Source organism: Nesoenas mayeri (genome assembly GCF_963082525.1).
Source record: "Nesoenas mayeri genome assembly, chromosome: 5".
NCBI lineage: Eukaryota > Metazoa > Chordata > Aves > Columbiformes > Columbidae > Nesoenas > Nesoenas mayeri.
In genome coordinates, this window is record NC_137548.1 from 67,025,542 (window position 1) to 67,048,128 (window position 22,587).

General features: G+C 41.4%; 1 protein-coding gene across 1 annotated transcript in view; it reads left to right on the forward strand.

The window, feature by feature from the left end:
• Window positions 1-1,382: 1,382 nt before the first annotated feature.
• The window catches only part of CAPRIN1 (cell cycle associated protein 1), a 31,716-nt gene continuing 10,511 nt past the window's right edge, over window positions 1,383-22,587 (forward strand). The window contains exons 1-10 of the mRNA XM_080344662.1: window positions 1,383-1,513; window positions 1,851-2,050; window positions 10,958-11,020; window positions 13,186-13,272; window positions 14,731-14,969; window positions 15,075-15,157; window positions 16,720-16,857; window positions 17,317-17,369; window positions 17,456-17,542; window positions 22,213-22,368. Coding sequence (XP_080200788.1) covers window positions 1,853-2,050; window positions 10,958-11,020; window positions 13,186-13,272; window positions 14,731-14,969; window positions 15,075-15,157; window positions 16,720-16,857; window positions 17,317-17,369; window positions 17,456-17,542; window positions 22,213-22,368 — 1,104 coding nt within the window. The 5' untranslated portion in view covers window positions 1,383-1,513; window positions 1,851-1,852. The remainder of the gene's footprint in view (window positions 1,514-1,850; window positions 2,051-10,957; window positions 11,021-13,185; window positions 13,273-14,730; window positions 14,970-15,074; window positions 15,158-16,719; window positions 16,858-17,316; window positions 17,370-17,455; window positions 17,543-22,212; window positions 22,369-22,587) is intronic.

A 22,587-nucleotide genomic window follows, 5' to 3' on the forward strand; every position in this document is an offset into this window, starting at 1 on the left:
CATCTGACCACTCAGAATTGGCTATAGGATGAGGTCAAAGAAAGCAGTTTCTTGCTATCGAATTCCTGGGAAGCAAGAACCACGATGGAAACAAGGACTCTGTGATTATTTGCGGGGGTTTGGTGAGGAAAGGTATGAGAGGTCTCTTGGTGGTGGAGAACCATTAGGTTGGCTCGGTCGTTCAAAACCCAGCACTTTCTTTTGTTAACGTAACGGATTGTGCGGCTCCACAATTAAACAGACGAACGAAAAAATCAGCTTTAAAAAACAATGTAAAAATGTAATATTAAGCTGGTACAATCAAAAATCCCACCTCAAATTGGCAGTTACTGGGAATCACATTTTCAGGGCCTTATATTCCCAGAACCTTCCATCCACTAATTCCAGAAAGACAAGCACTAAAACCTTTCCAATGTTACTTAGATGCCTTGCCCACTGAGAGCTGGGGCATCTCATTTTCAAGCTGTACCTCTCTGAAAAGGCATAGGGACATTCCCAGGTCCCCCAGTGCCCCCCCTGCCATATGTAGGGTCATCTTCACCAGCTCAGGTTGCTCAGAGCCCCGTCCAGCCTGGCCTGGGATGTCTCCAGGGATGGTCCATCCACCACTTCACTGGGTGACCTAGACCAGGCTCTCACCACCCTCATTGCAAACATGTAAAACTAAAATGTTACGTAGCATTCAGCGATTATATTTGGAGGGAGATGCAAGTCACTCTACCGCAAACCCCAGCAGAAATGAGGCAACCTTCCCGTGACTGAAACGCAGTTATTACGGCCCAATTACACCTGCGGCACAACCACCCTCCGGAACACCTCCCACAGCTTTCGGGACGTGCCCTAAAGGCACGAATAGGCAGAAAACGCTTTTTGGAGCCAGGTTTATGGCGGGAAGGACTCGCTCCCAGGAAGGCGGGAACGACGCGAGGGGCTCGGCTGTGAGGAGACCCCGCGGCCGCCTCAGAGCCAGCGCCTCAGCGGGGCCCAGCGCCTGCTCCACAAGGGCGGCCAGAACCAGCTCAACGCCGCCGCCGTCTCACAGGACCAGAGCCAAGCTGGGGTGCAGGGGATCTGTCCCCTCTCCCCACGGGGATGCGGCTCGGTGCGGAGCTCCGGGCCCGGCGGGGACGGACGCGCCGGCGGGCGGGGCGCTGGGTCCGGCTGCCCCGCCTGCCTATTGTGTCTGGCGTTGAGGCGCCCGCCGCGCGCCTGAAAGACCCACTGGAGGCGAGCCGAACGACGGCGCCGCGGCGGGAAGCGCCTCCTCCGCTTGGGTAGGGCCGGCAGGCTCAGGCGTTCTCCGCGGGCGGCCCCGAGCGGCGAGGACCCCGCGCCGCTCGCTCCCGCGGCGCCTCGCCTTACGCGCCGCCGTGCGCGCCCCCGCTCTCTCCCCCAGTAGCGCGGTGCAGCGGTAGCAGGAGCAGCGCGGCCGGAGTCGGCTGAGGCGGCCATTCCTAGAGCGAGAGCGCAGCGCACTGAGTCCCCCCCTTCCCCCGGGCCACTCACGCGGACGGTGAGGAGGGCGGCGAGGCCCCTCCGGTCACCGGCGGGAGGGGAAGGGGAAAGCGGGTCGATCTCGGGGAAATGACCGTTGGGGCTTCGGCGAGCGGCCGTTGAGCGGCGCGAGGTTGCGTGGTCACGTGACATCCCCCCCCCCCCCCCCGAGTCCATTCCGCGGGTGGGTGGGTGAGGGAGAGCGCGCGCCGGCAGGTGCGGCGAGCGCGCGCGCGCGCGCCCTGGGCGTGGGGAACTGGCCGCGTGTGCGCGCCCGCCCTCCCGCGTGTCCCCTCCGGCGGCCCGTTCCCCCGTGACGCGCGCGCTCTCTCTCTCTCGCTCTCTCCCTCACACAGAGATGCCCTCGGCTACCAACAGCACTATGGCGAGCAGCAGCGGGAAGGCGGGCCCGGGCGGGGAGGCCGCCCCGGCAGCAGCGGCGGCCGCCGCCCCCCCGCAGTCATCGGGCGGCAGCATCACCTCGGTGCAAACCGAGGCCATGAAGCAGATCCTGGGAGTGATCGACAAAAAGCTGCGCAACCTGGAGAAGAAAAAGGTGCTTTCCCCGTCCTGCTCGGCCGGCGGGCTGAGTGGGTCGCCGGGGGTGGGCGCAGGGCCCAGGGTCGCCCGTCCGCTCACCCCGGGAGAGCTGAGGGAACGCTGGGCGCTCCCATCCTATTTCCCCCCTCTCCCTTGTGCCGCAGGCCGCTCTCCTCAGCCGTGCCCCACCGGCCGAGCCGGCCTGCGGGTTGTTCCCGGCGTCGCCCCCAGGGGCCGCACGCTGGAAGCTTCCAGAAGGTCGAGCGCCTTTCCCCTTCCCTTTTCGGGGGGTCCCCTTCCCCCGGCCGACCTCTCCCGGGAGCCCTCCGGGCGGTCCCCGTGCGCCAGCGCCCGGCGGGCCCGCGGCTGCCGCCCCCCCACTCCCATCGAGCCCCCCGCCCGGCGCGGCTTCTTCCGCCTTTTGTTCCCCTCGCTGGGGCCTTCCCCAGCCCGGCCCTGCGAGCAGCCCCCCATTTCCCTTCTCCCCAAACCCTCCCCACCCCGCTTCTCTCCCGCCGCGGGGTCTGTCCCCTCCCCGCCCCGGCGGGGCTGCGGCTCGACCCGCTCCCCCCGAGTCCGGGCACATGGAAGCGGCGCTAACATGGCGGCGGAGGCCGCCCCAGCCTCCCCGTGGAACCGCATTGTGCCAGCAGCTGCACAAAGCCGGGGGCCGCCGGCCACCCCACCCTCCCCTTGCTTCTGTGTCTTTTTTTTTTTCATCTCTCATTTTTCATCGCCTTAAGCTCACCCGTTTGGGAGTCTTAGGTCAGCTGGAAGCGGCCTTTAAGGAGTTATTTTTAGAAATAGCAGCTACTAAATCCGTGATCCTCAGACAGTTCGAGTTGTGACAGAAAAGAAAGGGTGTTGTGGTTACTTACGGTTTATGTGGCACCTACTCAGTTCTTGGTGTCGCTGGATTAAATGAGCCTCACAGGGCTTTCCAAGCTACAGAGCGTAAGGTGTCCATCAGAAAAATACTAATGCACATGTAGCCTAAAGACTTGCTTCAAAATGCTCGATTACTAAACTAAAATTAAGGAATGCTAAAAAGTAATTTTATGTCTGCATTTTAGCCTTACATCTGTTTTTGCTCTTAGAAGTAAACAGGCACAATTACTGGGTGCTTATATTTAACTAGCACTTCAGTTCCTAGTAGCCAAAGTATTCCATATTTGTAGAAGGTGGAAATATTAGCAGAAGGTTAGTCTGTACAGGTGAGTTGCAAATAAAACACACTGTGCTTTATCTGTAAATGTGTGCACAGTGTAGTGTCCCACTTTAAATGGTCATTGAATTTTCCTATTTCTTGAAAATGAAACTGCAGAAAGTAGCAAGCCAGGAGCTCGTTTGATAAGTTTTAGAATCGGAGGATCTTTCCTTGATCCTTGTCTGTGCATAGAGAGGACAAGATGTCTGTCTTAAACTTGTTGTTAATACATACGAATGTGCGCACACAAGAACACTGGTACTCAACTTGAGAAAGTGCAGATCTTTCTGTACATCTCTAGTTGTTTCAATAAAATAAAATGGTTTGAAATCGTTGTATCTAACATACACAAAAATACTCAAAAATATTTGTCTAGGATGCTCAAAATGTATAAAACCTAAAATTAGCAGGTGAACATGTGAACATTCTTCTGATATGTTCTGTACTTGTAATGAAGAAGATAAGCTCACTTACTGGTGTGCGCAACAACTTTCCTTTCTAGTAGCATTTTTATTTTTAAAATAAACAGTTTACCCCTAATTTACACTTAGCTTAGCCATGCCATTCTGTTTGAACTTGTAGTAAACTTTGACAGTACATTAATTTCAGAGGATGTGTGGGAGACAGTTATTCTGGCAGAAGAGAGTGAAAAATTGGTGGTCTCATGAAGACCCTTGGTTTTGGTGGGCCTTTTGTGTGTCTGTGGCTGCTGAGTTTTTGTAACTATGATGTCATAGGAAGTGAATACAGGGGATAAAGTGTCTTTTTTTTTTTCTGGAAGTGGGTTGTATTGAATGATTTTCCATTAATATTGAAGTATCTCTTTGGAGTACTCAGTGCTAGCCAGTGTGGGCTTAAAAAAGAAAAGGCAAAGGCTGGATCTTGAGCCAGATGGGCCCTCACGCCGATGAATTAAAGTTCAAAGGTTTCTCTTAGATCTTAATGGGTTGAAGAAGTTTCAAAGCGTATTGAAGTAGGACTCTCGTGTAAACACTGTAAAAGTCATGAGATAAATTGTTCTTGGGTATTAAAGCAGAGTTACTCGTTTTCAGGCTTGAGCCTCCCCTGTGGTAGATGAATTGACGGTTCTTTACTAAACTAACATGCCTTAATAAAGAGAGCATTGTGTGCTTAGGGTCCCAAAAACAAATCTTACTGTACATATGAGGCAATCAGGATATTTTCTTTTATTACTTGGTAAATTTATTTTTTAAAATTCGTTTTCCTTTATTTTGAACCTTTTGATGAGAATATATATATTTAACCATGCATAAGTTGTACTGGATACTACACAGGCAGGAGTGGCTTGAAAATCCAATAAATCTCGCTGAAAACTTAGGCTTAGTTGAACATTTAATCCCTTTTTTGTCAGCAGCTGGTAGTGAAGGACAGTAGAGGTGATTGTGAGAGCTTTGTATTTGAGGATGAATACAAAAATATACTTGACTTAGACATCTGGTTTTGAAGGATGAAAAATAATTGCTCTGTAAGGGGCACCGTTTTGGATTTTAAATGGTGTGTGGAGCTTTTAGTGGAGAAAGGTCACCCTTTATGAAGAAATTAGAAATTTTGTAGTAAATTATGTGGTGTCATGTTGCCTTCTAAATTCTGAGGACAAAAATGTGACCATCAAAATACAGTACATAAGTTCAAACCATATTATTTCTTAGTTCTATAATGTTTTGACTCTTTGTGTAGAAACTGAAAATACCAGCTTATTAGTTATGCTTTCATTTTTCTCTTCCTCAAAGTGACCTCATTATTTGGAAGCATGAGTATTGTGTTGAACTAGGAGAAATTGAACTGCTGTTCATAAATGTGTGTGCAAACATGCCCTGAAAATGTCTGTTCTCTCTTCAACTCTTTCTATTTGGAAATGATAGAAATGCTGTCCTGTTTTCGTCTGTTCTTCGGTGAATAAGTATTTGTGTGTGCATGGGATGGGCTAATTGAGGGGTATTTTCTCTACAAAACCTTCAGACAAGCAAGTTCAGTATATGTTGACAAGCTTAGTTAATTTAAAAGTTGTATGGACTCCACTAGGTTTTTGTTAGTTGTCTGAGGTTAGAACCCTGCTGGCTCTCCTGGTTCGCTAGGAGACAATTCTTCAGTAAGACCCGTGTTTTCTTCTTCTTCCTGCCCCTTCTGCTTTTTGTTTTCAGAGGGAAAAACCTTTCCAAATTAAGCTGATTGAATGTAGATCAAAGTCATGTCCTGATACAATGACAACCGAAGAAAACAAAGTTAGTTTTGCTTTCAACTTGTGTAATAAAGCATGAGTTGTGTAAAAACAGTTTTTAAAACCAACTGTTCTGTAAGAGGGACAAAATCATTTGCTGACACATGATTTAAGGTATGGACAAGTGATCACAAACAACATTTTTGGGCAGCTGTAAACATGAAGGAAGCATGTTAGCTTGAACTACTTAACGTGACTTGAATGTGGCGTATGCAGTTAAAACGATGGCACATTGCAGCTGTAGCTGGTAACTTAACATGCTGCTGCTTTATCAACCCATCTCTGAATTCCCAATTAAGTGTAGTCCTGACTGGGTTGAAAAATGAATACTTAAAAAGTGCCTCTGTCTTTATTGGGCAAGAATTTTCACTGGATGGGTATTTCAAGTTGATCCCACTTGGTTCAATAAAATGTGGGATTTCCTGTAGGGAACAATTACAAACCCATAGCAAAAGCCGAGGTCAGTTTTCTGTTCTTGTAGATGCAGCTAATGATGACAGGAAGCACTGCGCTTCAGGTTGCCCGTCCATCGCAGCGCTCTTAAGTGCTTTTGCACCATAATTTAGGCCACTTGGATGTTCAAGGCTTGCGAGTGTGTCTCCAGAAGCTCTCCTTGAGAAGCTTGGTTTCAAATTTAATACATGTGATGTTGAAACTAAAAAAATGGCAAAATTGGTATGAAACTGCATTGAAAGTGCAGATCTTTCTTTGAAACCTCTTTCGATAGCGGTTTTGGGTAACCAAGCTTCATCTCTTAAACACCAAGCAGGTTTATTTGTAAAATTATTTGGTGTTTGGTACTTCCTGGTTTCAGCTTGCCCTGGTTTGTTTTTAGCTGTTGTATGTAGCATAGAGATTATTTCTCATAGCAAGTTCTGTTAGTTAGATATGACTCCTACAAGCTGTGGAAGGAAGATCATCTGGTTAAGTTTTTCAGATGCTGCTTTAAAGTTTTGTTGATGCCTTTCATTTTCTTTCAGAAGAAAAAGCTACACAGAATGTATTGGGAAACACCAATTTATGTTCTAGAATTCACTTGCTGTTGTAAAAGTAACTCATTTTGAACATAAATGATGCGTAGAACAAAATCCAGATCTTGGAGAGTGTAGTCAGCTTCGCTGTAGATTCCTATTGATTCTATAGGAAATACGGTATGGTGGTTTGGGAAGAGAACATCTATATGCAGCCACCAAAACCTTTAGGAGTTTCACTCATTTGTGGCTTAAATTAGTTCAGGTTATGGAAGAAGCACTTTATTGCTTTTGAATTTAAAAGACTGCATGTACCCACCAGTTCCGTGTTTCTTTGGGAAGGAGTGGGTCCCACCCCTGGCCATTCCTGTATCTCTGTCACTGTGTGTGTGGTGGGCTCTGGGATCTGTCACCTGCCCACACAGCTGTCCTTGGTGGCATGTGGGGAGGGCCAGGAACATGTGGTGAGCAGAATTCCCCTTTTGTGATGAACTGATCACGAGACTGCAGTGTCAGAATTGAGATGTCACTGAAAAACTAACGCAGATATTTTTTCCTAAACTGTCAAACTTAATACACTTTGGCAAAAAACCAAGAATATTTACTAGTGTGATTTCAAACATTTAATTCCGTTTAAACAGAAGACCCGTAAGTGTTTCATGTTCTGGAGTATTGATGCTAATGCTTCATTACATCTTACTGGTTATAACTCGGGGCTGAAACAGCTGCTTGGGACTTGTGTTAGGTGTGTATGTGTAATAGGAAGTGTACTCAGACTGAATATGAGAACTGTGGGTTTTTTGGGTACCCAAACTCAGAGGTGAATATGAGAACTGTGAGTTTTTTTAAAAAGTTCTGAACTTCCATGCTTCATTCCTGATACAGTTTGGTTTACCTTTTTGATTTTTCTTTCCTGTCTGTTTTTCTGAGGAAATGAGAAGACTCTTTTTCAGTAATTTCTGGGTAGTCTTTGCTGGCGAGTTAAACTGCTGAATGACTGGGAAGATGATGGTGGAGGGGGAACAAATTACAAATGTAAAACAAGTTAATGCTGTTAAAAAGAATGCAGTTTTGGAGAGATCTCAGAAAACAGGCTTGGAATAGTCCCCTCCATCTTTTCTTTGCTTGTAGTGAAGTGTGTGTTACAAAATGTTTATTTCAGCTGGTTGAAGAGGTTACCTTCTCCCCTTCCCACCTTGTCATCTACACTTGTGCTGCTGTAACTGGTATAAAACACACTGTTGAAATTATCTGGTTAAATATAGTGCCTTCCTCCTCCTAGTCCCCCTTTTTAAGGGTTATTTTTAATCAGATCATTCCAGTGATCCAGTTTATACCATAGCACTGTAAATGATTGTAACAGCACAGCCGAGTGGTCAGGCATTTTAAAAACCAATATTGTTTTGAAGCCAATGTCATGTAACTGTGTTTTTTTTTCCCCACTTAGGGATGACATTTTTGAGGCAATTCACTGAAGGTAATAAGAACTTGAGTGTGAGGGGAAGGTATCTGTTACCATAATAAAGTAACTCAATTTTGAATTCCTATTAAAATGTAGGGCATATTTAAGCAATGAACAGCACCAGCTTCCCCCTGCGCCCCCGACCCTGGCAGCCTACACGTACAGCTTTTCTCCTAGGAAACTCCAAAATACTTAAGGTATCGCAGTAGAAAAAGAGCTGAAGCTCGGTACCTTGCGCAGAATGGGGGGCTGCTGACTCATAACCTGTTTAATAGTTTATGGGCTCACTTTACCACTTCTTTTTTTTTAAAATTTTTCTGCTGGCCTAACTTTTATGCTTCAAGATGTATATGCATGATGAGTGAGGGCGAAGTTGTGTAAGGGGGGCTAAAATTAAGAAAATCTTGCAGACACTGCAGTAGATTTGTGAGCAGGGATTTTACTGCAGTTACTTTACAGCCCTAATGCTGCTCTTAGATTGCTGTTGACAGTACAGATTAAAAAGAAAGCATTTTGCTTCCTTAATATTTTTGTATAATGCAGCATTTGGATCTCACAGTGTCTTTGGGAAAATAGAAAAATGCTTACTTGGCATTTGAAATTTTTGTGATAACACGTAACTAAATACACATTTGCTTGTCCTCTGCATTGCAGCTGAAAGAGCTTTTCCTCTTTCACTTTTACCTTTCAGATACAGATGTTTTTAAGGAAGAAAAAGAGAAGTAATTTTTCTTCTTAGGGGTTAGAAATAGAATGATCGCTCTTTGTTTTTTCATGGATGAATTGCTGCATAAAATTTAACAAAGCATCTACATTAGACCTAAGAATATTTGACCATTTAAGAAAAACTTATGCACCGTTTGAATAGTTTATTGCAATATGATACATCTGAAGGTACCATGCTGACCTAAGGCTGCATGGAAAAACTATGCAGAAACAGTTTTAGTTATTTAGGGTGTTTTTGTCTCTTGTGCCCTTAGCCACCAAGATGGATTATGTGAGTGTTTTGCAGCTTAATTTTGCAGTATATGTTTCCTACAACAAAGTTGATATAAGTAGTGTTCTCCTAGAATTTGATGATCCATCCTGTTTGTTTTACTGTTATTGTTTTGTGTTTGAAACTGGATCACAGAAATTGTTAGGGTTTTTTTTTTTTAAATACAATTTTGTCGACACTGTTTAAACTGGCTCACATTAGCAGCCTCTTTACTCTGCAGCCTCACAAACAACTGCATCAGTGTGACCAAGGGAATTGTGATCTGCAGCATGGGAGTAAGTGGCTTGAGCAAGTAGGAACTTCTACAAATTTCTTTTCCTGCAAAGCCCGTTTGTCTTAGGATATAAGGTCCCTTAAGCACCAGAGGTGTTGGTGAACTGGACTGGCTTTGCCCTGGGGCGTTGCAACGATTTTAGCTCCTTACTCTGCAGTTTGACTTCACAGCTCAGCTACAGTCTCTCAGATCATGAAAACTACTTCTGTGATTGTCCAGCTGTATCATCATCTATTCTCAAATGAGTATGTAGAACAGCAAAATGACCTTACTTTTGTAATGTTTTGTGACATATTTTCAATATGCCAGATGCTCTTCCGGGGCTATTTACATATAGATAGATATTACCATGGCTGCTGCATTTGACAAATACTGCTCCCTTAGTGTCTGTCCCCAGTGTGAAATTTCTAGTAATGTATTTTTGGAGCTCAGGAAGTTCTGCTTTGACTTTGGCTAGGCCGTGACTGTCTCTGATGCACTGAAAGATGAAGCAGCTAAGTGTTGAATCTGACCTGTAGGATTTCCAAAGAAATAACCTGTGCTGGCATTAGGTGACATCAAAAGGACCGAGTCTCTTGATGGTGGTTGTATGTTTCTGTAAGGGATGCTGGGCATCAAATCCTTTGTAAGAGGAGCATTCTTATTAAACTGTTTCACAGACTTTGATCTTTCTGAAAGGTTTCAGATCGAGCATAGAAGTTGAATTAGCTAGAAAAATATCAGTAAAATTGAACTGAAACAAATATAGTAAAAAACAAAGACCACCACCACCAAAAAAACCTGTCACTCTCTGGCAAGTAGAAACTCTGAAGTGATGGCTGCACCAGGGTTGTATTTTTTTTTTTTTACATTTCAAAATAAAGTGTTTCTGTTTGCTTTCATTTTTGTGGTGCTGTTACGCTAGATTGGGAAGATAATTGTAAAGGATTCATTTTGATGGCTTTCTTTTAATAAGACCAAGGCAAATACCGTAAAAAATACGGTCATATGTGGTAATACAGAAATGGTGAAAACTTAGAGCTTAATAGTTAGGTATGTTATTTTTACAGACTTTGCTTCCTTTCTGTTTAACTTGTAGGTTGTCACTTGGGCGTGCATAAGTTTTACTTGCTTTTGCCTAATGTCAGTGGTTTGTGTGGTTTTGTATTTAAGCAGGTTGGAGAACTGATCCTGCTGAAAATTACCTAATGATTTTTTTTTTCCACTTTCTCTCTATGAAAAAGAAATCTCAGTGCTCCTGAACAAAAACATTTTAGAGCTATTAATATGAATTGTGTTGGTGGGCATTCTTGCACAAAGGATTGAAAACTCTTTCAAATTCTTTAAAACTATCTTAACTGATGCAAGTAGAAAGAGGTACAGTTCTGAATCTTAATAGCATTGACTTGTTTCACAGTCATGTTTTTGTTATTGTAGCGATACAGTGGTAATAAGCTCTGACTTAGAATCCAGTTCAGCTCTGTTGTTTGGACTGAAGAAATGTGCATTGGGAGTGTTCTCCCCATCAGGAGGAATATCTCTTTCCTATGAAAGTGAGACTAGTTGTGGAGGCAGATTGTGGTAGCCAAATAACATTAAAATATTTGTCTCTTGGGTGAAATATTTATATTTTTTTAACCCAGAAAAGTTTTCTTGGGTGCTGTTACATGCTTGTGTGATGTGTTTCAGTTTGTGTTTACTCTAATACTACAGTACCTGATTTTCTTAGCACAAGTAGAATAAAGCAGTTATTTGCTTTTGGCTCCTCATAATAGCATTTTTCTTTCTTTTCAGAGCAAACTTGATGATTACCAGGAACGAATGAACAAGGGAGAACGTCTGAATCAAGATCAACTGGTAAAAAGAAATATTAACCAGATCTGTGTTAAATTGCTTTGTGATCTTTGTGATCTTGGTGGGGAAGGAAGAGATGAACTTCACTTCCACTTTCCCTTTGTTCTGAACTCTGACTTGGCCTCAGCTTTTTATCGCCTAGAACATCTCAGTTTTTCTGTTAGTCAGAAACTGAAAGAATATGGAGAGGAGCATGTTATAATGGTTTATGGTTGTTGAGGTTAGGTTGTAAATAAGCTGTGGTGAAAATTTGCACATTCTAACCTAGAACTGTTGAAAGAGTTAAATGATTCCTTAGTGGTTCTGTGGACATCATCCTTTTTGTTGCAGAAAGTGTCCCCAGGGAGAACCTAAGGAGCTTAGTCACTTGGTGGTAGCTTGTAAATATTGTGCAGTGTAGAAAGAGATGTAGCTTAGACCAAGTTCTGAAGGGTTCTCAAAATAATCTGCATCCATGTGTATATCACAGCTGTCAGTGCAGCAGATGTGACATTGTGGTTTAACCCCATGTGGCAACCGGGACCACGCAGCCACTCACTCACTCTCTGATCCTCTAAGTGGGATTGGAGAGACACCCGGAAAGGGAGAAGAAAACTCGTGAGTTGAGATGAGAACAGTTTAATAGCACAGCAAAGGAAAACAATAGTAATAGAATATAGAGTATGGGAAGCCAAAAAAATTCCTTGACTACCAGGCAATAACCAAAACATCAATGTGTTACAATGTTCTTATACTAAATCCAAAACACAGCTATTAGAAATAAAATTAACTCTATCCCAGTCAAAACCAGGACAGTGACGCTGTGGATAAGTTGGACTTACTGGGTGTATGCTGTTTGGAGCTCGTACTTCAAGTAGGCTATTGTAGAATGTGACTTAACAGCAGCTTTTCACTTATAATTAATATAAAGCAAATATCAAATTAAATTCAGTTGCATGATGCAAACATGCATATTGATACTTAGAGATTACTAGATGCTCTGTAATCAACAATATTTTGTTGATGATTTTTGATACTGAGAAGAGTGAAGGAAAAAAATGTACCCAGCAACTATTGCAGCTGTTCACAATTACAAGAATTAGCTACTTGCTTTGGTCCATGTGATCTTTTCAGCTGTCTGCGCTTTGCTTTGGTTCTTCTGTGCTAACTGAAATATCACTAATGGGTATATTTTTATTTTTTAATGGCGTATTTTGAAAATAATCCATGAGAAGTATGAAAAGTATTCAGTTTGAGCAGGGAAGGAAGCTGCAATTTCATATTGAGGGGAGAAGCTCATGATTTGAGTTTTATGAAGACCACAGCATCACTACCACACTTCATAAAGATGAAACCTTTTTTGGTTGGAGAAATGTGAAAGGATTTGTTATTTTCCCTTATGTCTTCTGCTTCTGCAAATTAGCCAAGAATGATGAATTTTGCAAATCATCTAATGTATATGTGTATGTTTCTTACTTGGCTGTGTTACAATGGATATTTTTTAAAAAAGGCAAATACAGTTCATGTTCCTTGTTTTTCAAGGAAAGTAGGGCCTTACCTTTTCTTTGGCTTAGATGTTCTTAACAAGAACATACCGTAATTTTCTCACAGGAGTGTAAATGTCTCAGCTGTTTGTGGGTTTTTTCCCATTATCTGAATCTCTGTAATTTTTCAGTACTGCAGGGTGGGTTAAGGACTTTGGATTCCTTTAGTGCAAATCCGAATGTTCGATTTAAGAAAACAGCAACTAATAAAGATATCTGCAGAAGGGAACATTATGCTTGGTATAGCATTTTGATTTGGCTTGATTCAATAATGCATTAATTCTCAAACCTTTATCTCTTGAGCCTTTTTGAGTTGCCAGATTACTCTTCTTCCCGATTCTTCCAGCCTGCCAGTTTTTGTTAGAAACTGGCTAAAACCAAACTTCAAGATAGTGTGTCATGCATGTGAGCATATATATGCATATGCTTCAGCATATTTACCTGGGAAACTAGAGGCCCTAAAGACGTACACAGGTCTTTTCAATATTTTGGCCAAGAAAATAAAAATTTGACTTAACATTGTTGCAGTTCCATTCAGGGGTATTGTGTTACACTCAGGAACTAGGAATGTGGGAATTTGTTTCTTGGAAGTACATATTTTGTTCTATGATGATGGTTTACTTCTGTGTTTTTTGTTTTTTAAAGGATGCGGTGTCAAAATACCAGGAAGTGACAAATAATCTGGAATTTGCTAAAGAACTGCAGAGGAGTTTTATGGCTCTGAGCCAAGACGTAAGTAAAGAGCAAGTGGTGCAATGTGGGCTCTCAGCTGCCATACCAAACACTTGGGCTTTAAACTCTCTCACTAATCCTAGATGTAGTAGTTGCCTGTGTTTACAGAGATGAAATGCTTGTGATTTCTAGTGTGTTTTCCTGGTTTCTTTTACTCTGTGTACTGGTTTGTGTCAGGTTTTCTGAAGTCTATTTCTATAATTTTTCCAATGGACTACTTAAAAATAATGTGATTTTCTGACAGAGTGTAACTGCTGGAAACAGTGTGGTTGTGAAGGAGGCCTGTCATGCAATATCACAGAAAGCTGCTTACTACAACCAGTAACATCTTCTTAAAACAAAACAGATTTCACAGGCCCCCACTCTTTGGCAAGTGGCAGAGGGTTTTTATTTCCTTATATTACCATAGGATATCAAATCTCAGCAACTGAAAGCATTGGAGTTCCTTTTTAAAGATTCTTGATGTCTTGTTAATTGCAAATACAATCTAAAAGTACAGTGTGGGACATGAATTTCCGTGTTGTCCATTCACTTGTAGCATCCGCGATGCTCAAACTGAGCATGTTATACATGCGTTCCCGTTGCCTTTAGCGTCTTTGGACCACGTGTCCAAGAATTTGCTTAAATCCTTTTTATGAACCTGCTGATACTGTCTTATCTCCCCAGCCTTTCATGGCAAAACATTCCTTGAGTTTCCTCCCATGGTGTGTAAGAAACAAGAGTACTTTCATTTGTCTGTTTTAAGCTGATCTCGTAGTTTTGGTGAATGCCCGACACTGTCATGGAACATGATGAATAACTGCTCTGTTTGTGTTACCTGCTGCCTTTGTGGCCTTTATGGAAAAAGTGGGTCACCCTTATTCTTTCAAATTGAAGAACCCAGGACTTGGGCTCCACTAATGAGCCAACTGCTCAGTCCAGTTAATTGATTGAGTTGCCCTTCTCTTTATGTTTTAATTGCTCCAAGTCCTCCTTGAGTTATAAATAGTCACAATGCTTGTTTAAAAGGTACTGAATTTTGTACATTTTTGCCACTTTCATCTAGATCAAACCCATTTAGTGCTTACAGAATAATTCCTAAAGGAAGCAGATACTAGCAAGCTGGGTTGGTTTCAAATAACACATTTGTGACTGAAGCTTTAGACATGGTAACTGCAGTTACTTGACTGAACTGCTTATAAGTCATGCAAATGAGTACAGACTTCAAGTAGGAATATGGTCGAGATCCTATATGATCCAAGGTTTATGGCATTGATTTTAAAGTTTATCTTAATTTGCAGGCTTTGGACTCTCCTTAGAAGATATTCCTTATATTTCACGGGTTATTCTGTAATGTTAGATTGATAAGTGGCAGTTCAACATCTGGCTCTACTTAACAAGAAAAGACGTTACTAATCTATTTTTTTTCCCCTGCAATTTAAAGTTTAAGCAATTTAAATTTTATTTAATTTTCAATAGATCCAGAAAACAATAAAGAAGACAGCTCGCAGGGAGCAGCTGATGCGAGAAGAAGCTGAGCAGAAGCGTTTAAAGACTGTACTAGAGCTACAGTTTATTTTGGACAAGTTGGGTGATGATGAAGTGCGCAACGACTTAAAACAAGGATCAAATGGAGTGCCAGTACTGACAGAGGAGGAGCTGACAATGCTGGATGAGTTTTACAAGCTAGTTTACCCTGAAAGAGACATGAACATGAGGTAGGCCTCCAGTTAACTACTTTATGATTGGCAGTCAGTTAACAATATGTTTGTACTGTGGTAATTTGACTTGGTAAGAAATTAACCCTTATTATTTTCTTTAAGGTTGAATGAGCAGTATGAGCAAGCATCTGTTCACCTGTGGGACTTACTGGAAGGGAAGGAGAAACCAGTTTGTGGAACAACCTGTAAGTATAGTCTCTGTATTTAGAGGTAATGCACTGAATTTGTGCTTGAACTAAAATACAGTGTCTGATATAAGAGAACTTTGGGAGTTAATTATCTTTCTGCTTCTTTTTTCCTACTTTTTTCAGACCTTGGCTGGACTGTTAACAGAATAACTTACTGAAATGTGAACTGACTGTGTGGTGTATTTTTTTTTTAAATTGATGCAGCATTAGTATTTCAGCTTAGCCTGTTCCTGCTATTTCATCAGTATTCTGCTGCTGTCGATGCTTAGTAGCAATTGTTTTCTGGAAACGTGTGCACGGACAAGGAGCTTTGTCAGTAATATGACCTAATATATAAACTGACATGGCCTTATTTAGTGTGATGTTCTGCACTCCCTTGTTTCCTGAGAAAAGCATCGTGCTTTTGCCCTATTTTGATTGATTAACTCTGTAAATTGGGGGTGAACTTGGCAACGTTGGGTTAATGTTTGAACTTGGTGATCTTAAAGGTCTTTTCCAACCTAAATGATTTTATGATTCTATGATTGAGGAATGAGACACAGGAGATCGTAGGATACTGTCGCCTTAATGCTAATAAGACTTTCCTTGTTTGTGGCAGAACTTCAAATTGTTTATGTTGTTGAAATGAGATTTTGTGAGGAGCTACCAGGTTAGGATTTTCTTTAGTATTTGTTTTGCAAGAACTCAAGTCTGAAGTGGTTGTGATGTTAGATCTTTGTGAGAACCCAAAGACAAGTACCACGTACTTTTTTGAAGAGACAGGGGAAGGAGAAGGTACAGGGATGGTTTACAGGAGAGAGCTGGTGTACGTTCCTTGGAGACCTGGTTATTCTCTTACTGGAGGAAGTTGGGATGGGTAATTGTATCTGAATCTTGTAATGAGCTCTTGGTGATGCTGTGAATCTTCCATTTTGAGTCTGGTTTGGGGTTTTTTTGGCCTAGATGGTCAGTGATGCTGCCTTGCCAGTGTGGCTGATTTGTTTTGGTTTAAGACACCCCAGCATTCATCTGAGGCAGGGAGTGCATGCTTGTGCTTGTTTCGCTTCCAAAGGCTCTTCTGAGCCACTTCACCTCAGGGGAAGAACCTTCATGAAGGTGATACCTGTGTAAATGTGTTTGTACTGAGAGTTGTTTTGTACGAAATTGACTTAGAGCAAGGTCCTTTAATTAGGAAATTACAAATAAATCAGTAGTTACAGTTGAAACTTCACTGAGCTCTAAACTGAAATCTAAGCAACCAGACATTCTTGAAATAGCAGGAATAAAAGTATGGTAATTCAATTAATAAACTTCACCTCATTTGCAAGTGTTTCACAAATATTTTGAAGCGTATTATGTACACTCTTAAGATTCTCCACGCCCTTCCGATTTTTCTGGTTTATTAATATAACCTGGTAGAACAGAAGTAATTATGTAACAGTAGTGTACCTGAACTAGGTTGGGGCACCAAGATCTTCCAAGCAAAAAGATAATAAAATGCATGTGGGACGTTCAGGAAGGAAGGAAAAGATAATTACGATTGAGTTACTGTTAATCTTTAACTTCTTCCTTTTTCCTAGATAAAGCGCTAAAGGAGATTGTGGAACGCATTCTTCAAACTAGTTACTTTGATAGCACCCATAATCATCAGAATGGATTGTGTGAGGAAGAGGAGGCAGCGCCCGCACCTGCAGTAGAAGACACTGTAGCAGAAGCTGGTGAGAACATGAAGATCCCCCATGAGCAGCATATTTGTTTGTCTTGTACTGTAAAAATGATCTTTCCTGTTTTGTTTTTCCTGTGGAACTTCTCATTATGATTTAGAAACAAAATTTAAGACCTAATCAAAATCCCACCCCCTTGAAGATGTTTGACAAGGCAACTCCTTCCTTAACCTGTAGCAAACTTCTAATGTTAGGTAGTAACGTCACTCAGGGGTAAATGTGTGTCCGTTCATTCTTATACCTAGCTGCACTCCTTGTGTACTAATAGTTTGTAACGCTTCTTTAAAGTCAATGTTTTTGATAAATATTGACTGCAGAAACACTTCACACTTACTCAAAATTCCACTTTTATAAGGGGAGGTTTTTTCATCTAACGTTGTATCTTCTAGGTCTGTAACAGAGGTGGTTTTCATTGTTTGTTTTTTATGTAAATGCTGTATTTTTTTCTTGCAGAGCCTGATCCAGCAGAGGAATTTACTGAGCCAACTGAAGTTGAATCAACGGAGGTATTATTCACTGGAAAGACTGTCATTTTGTATAGCTTTAATGCCACTTACTTTTACTTTCATACCCTTTCTTATTTTTATTTTAGTATGTAAACAGACAATTCATGGCAGAGACTCAGTTCAGCAGTAGTGAGAAGGAACAGGTAGATGAGTGGACAGTTGAAACGGTTGAGGTAAGATCTTGTGTACTGCAGGTAAAATCGCAATCCCTGTTTCCGCTGACTCACAATTCCTGATAGGTTTTAGTATTGCACCCCTTCTCCCCCAATAAATATATCAAAATACATATATTTAAGTAGGCTTGGACTCACTACTCATTCTTCAATTATGTATTTAGTTCAGCAGTACCTCAAATAAAAGCTACACAGTCTGGCTGAGTTTGCAGGGAACTTGCTTTGTTCAGTAGTGGCTTGCTTGGGAAAATGGGACTTAAAAGTCTTAAGCTTAAAAAGACTTTTTTAAGACTTTTTTTTTAAGAGAACTTTGCAAGTGTGGAACTGAAGTTTATCTGCATGGCTGCCGACAGCACAGCATAGTGTTGTGTTTCATTGAGGAGTTCCATGGAGAGGGAGCCGAAATCAGTAACTCAACTAATACCTACTCCGGATTGCAAATGCGCACAACTTGATGTTAAAATACGCTTGTCTGCTCACCTCTGCTTTCAAGAACTGTAGCGCTTCAAGTATTAACTTGTTACTCCTTTGCAGTTGAGTGGTGTTCACTTGTGACTTTGTGGTGCATTGCTATTAGGATCCATTTCCAGCTTAATAGTTCAGACTCTAGACTTAATTACATGCAAAACCCCATTTTATTATACTAGAATTTGTGCTTTTCACGTGTTGGAAAGGACAAGTCACATGGAGTCATTCAAATATTTGGTATGTTGCGACTTAGCTGGTATCCATCTGTTAGGAACAAGTGTGAGCAGCGTTATTTAAGTGTTGGAGACTTAGTTTTTGATTCACTTGGGCCTTCTCTAACAGCAAACTAGAGATGGTCAATTTTTTAGACTCTTCCTTGGTGTCTTCAGGGTCTTGTAAGTGTAGGAGCAGACTTAAGTGTTCATAATTTCTTAAGGTGGTGAAAAAGAGAGGAGCCATTTTGATATGAGTATCTAATATGCCAAATTTTAAATTCAGTCTGGCTGAAGTTCCTATCTCAGGTTGCTGAAGACCATCTAGAGATTTAATAATTCTTAGGGTGGGAGTGAAGCTTCTATAACTAGACAACTTTGCCATGTATGTGCATGATTTTAGTCATGATATTCAAGTCCCCTAAAAAAACCCTTAAAGTACCTTTACTATTAAATGTGATTTAAGAAATCCTTTAAAAAAAAAAAAAAAAAAACAAACTGAAGAAAGCCTCCAAAAACATACATTAAAGTTATGCTTTATTGGGATATTCTTAAAAGACAGTGTTTTAAAGTTAATGCTTGACTGGCTTCGATCTCTCTTGAAATACACTGGAATTCCATCTCATTATCCAGAGTAATTCAGAGGTTCAGTTCTCTGCATGAAGACATGAGACGCCAGGAAATATTGTTGTAATGAAAGCCTGTTGTGCTTCCCTCTGCTCTCAAACTATGAGGCTGCGTTTTGCAGAGTTGAAAACTCAGAGGCTTCCTCATGGGAATAATAGTAATATGGAGAAACTGTACTAGTATGGTGAAAGAATTCAGGTTGCATTTTTGTATCAGACTGGTGTCAGAAACTCCTAATTTTCTACACGTCTTCACTAGTCGGCTGAATCTGGATTATATCAGCTTTGTTTTTGTAGAACAGTACAAAGACTATACTTCAGTTCTCCTTTGCGTCCCGATTTCTTGCAAATGAGAAATGTAGAAAAGTTTGGAGTTGAAGACTGTTTGATAATTAAGAATCTTATTTTCTCAGATTTAACACAAAAAAAGAGGAAATTCAGAATAACTGTCTTTGAAGTGACTCTTGCAGGCACCAAAACGCCATTCCTCATGGGAATGCAACCCAGTTGTCCTTAGGGAAGATGACAATACACCTTGTGTAGAGCCCTGTGCTCTCCAGCTCAAGGTAGTTGTGTGTTAGTATAGTAGGAGCTGTGAATGACAGCTGTCAGTTTTGGAAGCTGATAGTATTTACACAGAAGATCTCCATAATTGTTTATGAAGAGGAAGACTATCCCAAACTTGTCTCTTTTTCAGTAACCGTCAAGTAGAAGTGATACATTTCAGGTTTCTGTGCTGTGCTATGTTTATAGTTGAAGTGACAGTGTTTTATAATGACATTATGAGCCTTCCATAAGTTTTAAACCAAAAGATTTGCTTGTGGATTCTCAAAGTGTATTTGCATTTAGATTGTATGATGATTTAATTTTGGTGACAATGTCCTTTATTGATAATACTCTATTGGTAATAGCGGTGGGGGTTTTGTTGTTTTGGTTTTGAGGAGAGAGTCTGGTGATGGTGGCGGGAGGGGAGGGTATTTGATTTTTAACTGCTTCCTTTGTAAGCAGTTCCTGGAGTAAGTACCTGAATCTGCTTATATCCAAAGCTGTCTCTTGGATTATGGAACTTTGGATGGATGAGGCAGGGTGTCAGAAGGTGAGCGTGCAATTGGAATCAAATACTATTCTGTAGAGAGGTTCACCTCTTCTAAAAGAAAAGTTTCAACTTGCTGCTGTCCCCACAAAATGAATGGAGACGTATGGTTGGGTAATAATTTGCTTTTTGAATAATGAGCTTTGTATTTGAGTAGTCTGGACCTTTTTCATGTACCATACTGTTGGAAAGCTGTTGACTTTAGCCTGTTCATTGGCAACTTCATATGCAAAACTTCAAACTTATTCAGTAGGTTCTTCCTGCTATGATTATAATAGCACCAAGTACCTGGTAGTGACAGTAAGACTCAAGGGATAGGCCCTAACCAGTTCATTTTGACATTAAAAAAAAAAGGTTTGAAGAAGACAATGTAAAATATTAAGCACTATCTGAAATTAATACGGTACTATTTGTGAAAAAGGGAAATATTTGATAGAATTTTGTCCCAGTTGCCTGTTGATTATTCCATCAACTTACATTTTCTTGAAGATACTGAATTTTTATGAATAACTTGAACTTTGTAAGTTGCATGATAGTACTCAAATAATTAAGAGCACTTTTGGTAACAATTATGGAGTAGGTGCATAGCTGCTGGTTTTACATACAAGTTTCACCTAGTCAGCTGGCTTGCTTTTTATCTTTCCTTTTAAAGCTTTGTGATGTGCGAGAGGTCTGCATATGTGCTCTAAATAACGTTTTCAAAAAGGTGCTTCTTTCTACTCACAGAGCTTAGTTCTTATTTTGGAAACAGTCTGAAATCTGGAGTCTGAGGACTCTATAATACAGCAGAGCAGTTGTGTTTAATTTCCAGTGTGGATATACTTCATGGGAATTGTCAAATTCCTTCTGTTTGGATGGCTAATAGTGGAGATTTGGATCTGAAGGGACTCTTGAAAAGGAATGTATGTTGTGGTCGGTTTTTGGTTTTGTTTAGAGATTTTATTTGTTTTCTACTGCAGACAGCTAGGGATATGGTCAAGGAAAGAGTCACTTGAGTCTATGAGGCGATTGCATGTGTGGAATGTCACCTACAAATGCTATATGTGAGCAAGGAGTAGGAAGATGCTGTAGGTTTCTTTGAGACGCTTAAAAAAATGTACAGGCTTTGAGGATGGATGGGGAGAGTTCACATTCAGAGTTCAGACCTGTGGTTATAGAATTTGTCTGAAATAGGACTGTTTGGCATCTTGTCACAACTGCTGTACAAGAATCTGTTCCACAGCTCTAATCAGAAACCAGATATATAATTATTTTGAGCTTACTGGTGCATGTATGCTCATTTATATTCTGTGCACCTCTAAGTTGAAGGCTTGCCGGTTTGTTTGGAAGATTATTAATAATTAAAAGCTTATGGGAATAGAGAAGTGATAGATAAGTTATTGACAATGATCATCCTTTTAAAGAACTGTTGTTGCCATAAATGCAAATTGCAAAGGGCACTTCTCTGTTGTGGGAGTTGCCTAAAGAGCAAAACTGGGAATGCAAAAATGCAGCTTTGTGCAGCTCGACTGTCCTTGTAACGATCTGTTTTCAAACTGCTTGATGCTGGATGTTATTAGATGCTCATGTTGAAGCTTTCCTAGTTGCTCTGCTCTCTTTGAGGTGGTATTTGAAAGTGTGTTGCTGTTTGTTGTACCTTTATTTCCATGCACCATATTGGAATATGTCCAGTGAATCAGTGCTGCTGGAGTGTCCCTGCAGTGCTGTCTTGCAGTTTTCCCATCGTGCAAACCTGCCTGCTGTTCTTCAAGACCATGAATCAGCCCGTTAGGATAACACCTGAGAACTCGGGTCTAGACGTGGCTGCGGAAATGTTGATTTTTGAAATCTTAAGAAAGACCTGTAATTTCTGACACTACTTAAATTTACCAAATTGTTTTCCATGTGTGCACATTTCTGAAACTTGCTTTTCCCTTTCTTCAGATTTCCAAATGTTGATATATTGCTGTCTCAAATCCTTTAAAAAAAAAACCAAACCCTTGTAATATTGAACAAAATTTTTGTTAGCACTGTTCTTAATGAGGAATAGACTAGATGGAAAGAAAATAGAGCACGGTCTGAGCTTTCTCATCCTGTGGAGTGCTCAGATCATTAGTTGGCCACCAATATTGGCATGACTATAGAAGGATGTAGTATTTTTCTTCAAGAATGCTACAGTAATTACGTCTGTAATGAATTAAGCAATAGCCATAAATGTCAGGAATGACTGAGTCACTTCTGTGCAGTGTTATCTTAAGCTGAAATTTCAGTCGGCTGCTTGTTTCTTGCTAGGTTGTAAATTCGCTGCAGCAACAGACACAAGCGACGTCTCCTCCCGTTCCCGAAGCTCACACGCTCGGTGCCGTGGCTCAAGCGGATCCTTTGGTGAGGAGGCAGCGAGTACAGGACCTCATGGCGCAGATGCAGGGCCCCTATAACTTCATGCAGGTATGTGAACCCACCGCAGTGCTGTGAAGACAGAACCAAAGGAACAGAATAGTGCTTTCTGGCTGTTAGTCGTGATTTTATTAGAGAGTCTGTTGTAGTTTATTTGAGAAGTAAAATGGTCTTGCAAATTGTCTAGTGCTGTCTTGTCCAAAGCTTACAAACTGTGTTACTGTGAAACTGCAATTAGGATGTTATTGAGCTTTTCAGTCCTTGGTTGTA